Source organism: Bicyclus anynana, chromosome 12 (assembly GCF_947172395.1).
Source record: "Bicyclus anynana chromosome 12, ilBicAnyn1.1, whole genome shotgun sequence".
In the NCBI taxonomy this organism is placed as follows: domain Eukaryota; kingdom Metazoa; phylum Arthropoda; class Insecta; order Lepidoptera; family Nymphalidae; genus Bicyclus; species Bicyclus anynana.
Window position 1 is genome coordinate 3,112,435 of NC_069094.1, and position 6,698 is coordinate 3,119,132.

Below are 6,698 nucleotides of genomic sequence, written 5' to 3' on the forward strand. Positions count from 1 at the left end.
CAAGTTAAAAAACGACAAAATTTTGCGTTACACTTAATAGTTAGATCAGAAATAAGAGAGTATAGCAATATCAACTATAATATAATTAAGGGTACTAACTAAATAATTAAAAATAATATTAGTATAAACAATAATTTATAATTCTTTCATAAATTACAATGAAATATCTAATGTCTATTTAATTTAAATAATCTACATTCTTTAAACTACTAATCAGAAACCAGATTTTCTTGTTATTTGTTCAATATTTGGTAAAACCAAACTGCTAATGAATGTTCCTATTTAAATCATGGCAATTCCTATTTAATTCGCATGACAAATTTTTAAATGAGAAATATTAAAATTTTGTAAATATATGTCTATTTTCGTAAAAAAAATGTAAATCAATTACTAAGGGCAAACCTTATAAAATGGGTAACATCATAAAACTGATAAACAAAAAAATATTCACTAAACAAAACATAACAGATTTAATTAACTAGTTTAAAACAAAACATTTGAAAAAATTGATAATATATACAACATTCATTTCATACATCAATGTTTCGCTTTCTCTGAATAATTTTTTGACGGACCTTTCCTAGATTTGCTGAACTTTCTAGCAGAGCCGTTCACCTTTCTCTTTTCCTCCTCCAAGAGTAAGGGAGGCAGAGACACTTTCCTTATATGGAAATGTGTTCCATTACCTAATTTACTAACCTCTGTTTTTAACTCTGGCGTATACAATGGCTCAAGTCTCGCCATTTCCCTGTGCCTTGCTGTCAATACCCTGGCATTTACAATTTTACTATTATCCAGTCCCATATAATTCCTAGTATCTAAAGATACAAATGACTTTGCGCTATTCCTCTCATAAATAGAAGACTCTGGCCTTTTTCTCATCCATTTTGACGATGCTAAATCGGATCTTAATATCGACTGATTAGGTTTCTTCCTATATATTGGACTACGGATTTGTATTGGAGTTATATGTAGCAAAGAACAAAAGGTATCAGGTAATTCAGTATCTTCATCCAGTTTAAATGACACCTTTTCACGAGACAGTTTTGGTTCGTAAGTATCACCTGTGATGGAGATCCTGGGAGAGTTCTGTGGTGTAACGTCACTGCTGCTTTGGGATAAGCGATCCTCACTTTCACTGAATTGTTCGTAGTCACTGTAGTGCATTGCAATAACCTCTTCGTGCTCTATCTGACGGTAGCAAAGTCTCTTATCAGGTAGAGGTACAGCCTTACCAATAACCCTGGAAAACGTAGTTTTGAGATTATTCTTCCACCATTATGATACAAAAACTGATTTCTATTATAAAGTGACTTTACTTTTGAAGTTCTTAATGCACTGGGGCAGTAAGCTATAATTTATTATTGGATAAAGGATGGTAAAAAATATTTTTGGAAATGATAGCCAGACTCATGGAGTCTATGATTAAAAAAGAAAAAAAGAAAGATCTATATTTTTAAGTAATGCCACATATCACATTATTAAAATCTAAATTATATTATGACTTAACTGTCCACTCAAACAGTGGAGCAATATAGAATTCCCTGTAATTCTTCCTATTAAATATTAAATAAAAAATCAGTTTTAATAATATTGATTTTTATAATTAATATTGTGTGCGTTTTGTTCGACAGCCGTAGGACATTTAATATGAGTTGTCGTCAACAGTTACTGCCCACAACTGATGCACTAGACATTGATTTTACACCCCCGTAAACATACGTCCCCCGTCGCCCGCATACCATGGGAGTGGCATCAATGAACTTGCCAAGCTACTACTAACATTACCTTTAATTTAAAAACTAGTACAATTGTTACCCACCTAAGCTGTGGGTGCAACTTTCTCCACTGCCTGCACTCTTCAAGTATCTGTGGACGGGTGCACTTTTCCCCCTCTTCATCATAAAGGGACCTCTCAATCCTAGCCCACTCTGCAGCCAAGACCTTGGAAGCTTCTGCTGTGTTTCGCCGAAATGCCGAGCCTGCACTGCTATCACTTTCTTCACTGTTGAAGTCTGGTGTACCTGAAATATTTTTTATAGAAATTGATTTGATTGGCATAATTAGTAGCTACAAGCAATTTGCTTAAAGCTGTTGCAGCTGATTGCACAATAGTAAAAATTAAAAAAAAAAGATTGGCATAATTGAATAGAAAGTACAAGTACAAAAAAATATTATGCCCTATGACACTGAGTGTCAGAATTTGATAAAATTGTTTTAGTGGAAAACTGTGTTGCCTCTGCTAATATCTAGTAGCATTCCTTATTTTTTGTTTTGAAGCTTTAATGACAGCAAGAGGCTAGGAAATCTTCCAAGCAAGCAATATGCTAGGCAGTGGCGTAGCATGCCTTGACCCTGTTTCAAAATCCAAATAAAGAAAAAATTTTTCAAAAAAGAAACAAAAATGCTTGCTTAAAATAAGTATAACAGAGACAGGATGTTTCCAACTTTTGGGAAGTTAACCCAGGAAAAGAAATTGATTTTTTAACCTACTTCAAAAAAAGGAGGAGGTTCTCAATTCAATGCATAATTTTTTTTATGTTTGTTTAATTACCTCATAATTTTGTCATTTATTAATCAATTTTGAAAATTCTTTTTTTGTTTTTGTAAGAAGTTCCTCCAGATTGGTCCCATTTAATTTTTATGAAAATCGGTTGAGTAATTTTGTGTTAAATAACTGAAATAAATGCACAAAATTGCCCATACAGTGTTTTGTTGCTCTTTCGATAATAGGACACACTTAAACCGGAAAATGAAACCTTTGGGTTTGTAAGCAGTGCCACAAAAACAAAATAATCTTTAACAGCCTATTTGGCATAGCAAAGCCTTCAAATAGATCAATAGAAAGGACATAGGATGATATTATTTTTTTGGTTTTTACCTTTGAAGTCAGTTAAGCTTTTTTGTTAAAAAGATTTTATTACTTTTTCATTTCTGAAGTGAAATTATATGCAGTTCAATATATGTTTAGTTCCCGGGAACATTGGCGTATGTAGGATTATTTAAGGGACCAGCCCCAGACATACAGCTGCACAGAGTTGACACTCATTATAGAAATATCGTTTACAATGCCTCTAAAATGGTACGACAATTTTATTGATTTTTCTTTGTATATTGGCGCCATCATAGAATTTTAAATCGGTAGCCCAGTATTCTAGAGTATGGGCACTGGACCATACGCCTATGCCCGGGAAGCACCAGATTAAGTGAAATTGTGTATTCCACTATTACTACAAATATTAATAATTTGTAGACAAAATAAATATTTATTCTACCCTATTCTAACTAAGCACATTGCACTCTGGTCATTTAAACTTATTTTCAACAAACAAAATTTTAATATATTTTTTCTGAATATGTATGGTTATTTGCTTTCATTTTCAAATAATATTGTTGTACTAGACAAACTTTATTTCCATACAGCTGTATCTTTTAATTGTATTTATTGACTTCGAAAGCTTGTTGTATAAGTTGGCTCGCTAATTTGATGTGAAATAAATAAATACCTGTTTCACTTTCAGAGAAAAAGTCAGACAGAGGAGTGCTGGTCCGTTCTAAGCTATCCCCAGAATATGATGGTATCTTACAGGAAAACAACAGATTTCTGTTAATAACACTACCAGCGTTCGCCGACAACGCCGGTAGCTCTTGTCCGGAGCGATATCCGCACTTCTGTTGGTTTATTTGCGGCAAACAATCGATAAGTTTATTGATGTTTATCTCACGAGCTGATGAGATATAATTTCGAGCCGACATACTAAGATTTTAACAGCAAATGGTTTCTATAGCTTCCATACATTTTAGTATTGCTCTTAGTTTTGAAACTGAATGTTCGTTGATTGTTTTTAATAAATTGATAATAATAAAAATAGAATACTGATATTGAAAGAATTAGAGAATAATCTGTCAATGTCAAACAAAACTATCAATGAAAGTGTGACAGTGACACTGACAGTCACAGATTAATTGAAATTAAGAATGCTCGATGATCATCGATGTTGAAAGGGAAAACATCGATTTTGTAACATAGATGTTGCTATACGAAAAATATTGTAAAATTGATGGTAACGGAATTGATAATAGATCTTCAATGTTATTCACGGCCTCACGCACGACCAAAGCAAAGTATGAAACGAATTATGTATTATACGAACGCATTTTCAAATACACCAAATAAACCTGTATTTAATAAAATTAAAACGATTTAATTGTAAAATAAAATGTGTTGTAAATTATCAGTGCTAAAATTATCGCTGTAACCTAAAACCAAAATTGATGTTCGGTTTGTGATGATTATCGACAATCGTTGTATAGCTTTAGATTATGACATCGATGTCAACATCGATATTTTTCAAATATCGACCATCCCTAATTGAAATTGACATTGACAAATCACATAGTTGTACGAATCCATAAGTCTATGTACGAATCACAGAAATATACTCAAAAACCACAGACACATAACTCTATGAATCTCCAGCTATCAACATGACATTAATCACAGACTATATACAATCATAAGGACTACGATCCACTTAGCAATCCTAAAGATCACACAATATTCACATTTATTCCCGTTCCACTTGCTTGCGAGCGTTGCAGTCGTGTATGAAGGACTTTTGCAAACATACAAACAAATATTCTATACAAACTTTTCCACATTTCAACCCCTTTTATTTTTAATTTAGGGTCGAAAAGTACAAGGTCCAATTTACCAAAATTCATTTTGATCAGTTCAGCCACTTTGCCGTGAGAAGGTAACAGACAGACAGACAAACTTACTTTTGCATTTATAATTATAGTATTATGGTATTATTTATATTATCAGATGTTCTCACTTGACAATTTTAAAAGTTGTTATGAAAGATTTTAAACGAGTTTTTTAATCATATTATCGCTACAATACAGTTAAAAGCTTGTTAAAAGGTTTAATATATTGACTTTTAATTCTGTTTTGTAACCTCTTCGTAGAATAAATTAGAATTGTAATTATGAAGGACATCAAAGCCTGTACTCTTGCAGCTAATTCGTTGAACTTTGATCCAATCATTATATTATTATATTCTAGACTAGCGGACCCCTGCGACTTCGTCCGTGTGAATCTCGATGTAAACTTTCAACTACCCAACCCTATCCCTACCCTATCCTACCCTATCCTACCCCTACCTACCCCTACGATGATTCGAAAGTACTACGAAACGTTTCATAAATATACCTTACGCACCCCCGCTTTGGTGATGCCTACTCAACGGGCCGTGCAGCAAAAATCGTAATATTTTAATATATTGAGTTTTCGAAGCCAAATCAACTTTTTACCTACCTACCGCGTTCAAAGACCTTTTAAGTATTCAAGATATTGTTGACGATGTCCCGCATGAAAACATCGAATTTTTCTCTGCTATGGAAGTTAAATATCGCAAACTGGCTAGATTTCACAAGGTTGTTGTTATTAACGTATTTAATGCATACCTACTTACAAGAGAGCAATCACGCAAACACAAAATAATAATTATTTATTAACATAGGTGGCAATGGATCTAAACCAGTCATATCGAGTAGGTACCTAGGTACATGTGTTTTTGATTCACACTGCAAAAATATGAAATGCCTTTCCAGCTTCTGTTTTCCCTTACTTCCTTACTCGTGTATTGCAACATTACCTGTACCATTTTATAAGCTGGGTCTTATCGAATACTTCCACTATTATGTCTTCCACTACTACTCTATTCTATCCTTCGTCTCTATTACTTATTAACACATCATCCACTACCTTTGCAGACATGTCCTCTTTCACACACTCTTACCATCACTTCTTATCCTCTTGTGTCCTTTTATTTCAACATTCTCCTAGTAATATGACTTTCTCTCCTCCGCATTATCAAGCGAACCCTTCAGACTTCCTCTTATTATACACACATTCCTTAAAATCCATTCTTTTCACATCACACATCCTTCTCAACATACGCATAAGTTTTTCTACTATTTGTCCTTTTCACCGCCCAACATTCTCTGGACTCAGACTCACACAGCAGGACAGGTCTTACAACTGGTTTGTATATTTTACCCCTAAGCTTAAGAGGCATTCGAAGGTCACATAGTACCTGAGAGCTGTCGCCATTTCATCCATCCTGCATTCTACTTTTCACGTCTCGATCCATATTGCCGTCGTTTTGAAAAAGCGACCCGAAGTACTGAAAATCGAAGTAAGTTGGGTAGGGTTACAATTTTAGAGGATTGAGATGTGCCACCAAAGTCCAAAAATAAATATTCGGTTTTTGTTTGACTGATTCGTAGGCCAACACTCCAATTTCTCTTGCCATTTTCCCAATCCGCTCTGTACTTCAGACGCGTTTTTTCCAACAAGAACAATATCATCGGTGAGCAGCATGCACCAAAGTGCTTCTTCCTGTATGTCTGATGACAGAGTCCATTACTGAGCTATACAAATAGGGGTTTATAGGGGATCCTTGGTGCAAGCTCACCTCAGCATCAAACTTGTCGGTAACACCACCAGTAAGCTCGTCATTGTCTCACTTTACATTTATTTTACTATTCTAACATACTTCCCAGGTATTTTCTTAACATTTTCCCAATCTATGCATGCTTCTTTTCTTTTAGTACCTTTGGTATATCCTCACTCCACCACCACGTATATTTAGCAAGCATACCTTTACCTTTAGGCTTTAGTCTCTCCAAAA

The 6,698-nt window shown here is 34.1% G+C and overlaps 1 protein-coding gene across 1 annotated transcript; it reads right to left on the reverse strand.

The window, feature by feature from the left end:
- Window positions 1-496: 496 nt before the first annotated feature.
- LOC112043450 (uncharacterized) lies at window positions 497-3,917 on the reverse strand. Its single transcript, XM_024078857.2, has 3 exons — window positions 3,507-3,917; window positions 1,823-2,024; window positions 497-1,243 (listed from the first exon to the last, which is right to left on the reverse strand). The coding sequence occupies exons 1-3, from the start codon at window positions 3,754-3,756 to the stop codon at window positions 538-540; spliced, it is 1,158 nt and encodes a 385-aa protein (XP_023934625.2). The 5' UTR covers window positions 3,757-3,917; the 3' UTR covers window positions 497-537.
- Between the last annotated feature and the right edge of the window lie 2,781 nt (window positions 3,918-6,698).

What these genes read in the sequence shown, in the direction of transcription:
- LOC112043450 (XM_024078857.2), bottom strand. Translation starts at nt 3,756, where the DNA reads ATGTCGGCTCGAAATTATATCTCATCAGCTCGTGAGATAAACATCAAT. An exon ending in TTTCTCTGAAAGTGAAACAG is followed by an intron (nt 2,025 to 3,506) that starts GTATTTATTTAT and finishes AAAATATTTCAG; the next exon opens with GTACACCAGACTTCAACAGT. An exon ending in AAGTTGCACCCACAGCTTAG is followed by an intron (nt 1,244 to 1,822) that starts GTGGGTAACAAT and finishes TACGTTTTCCAG; the next exon opens with GGTTATTGGTAAGGCTGTAC.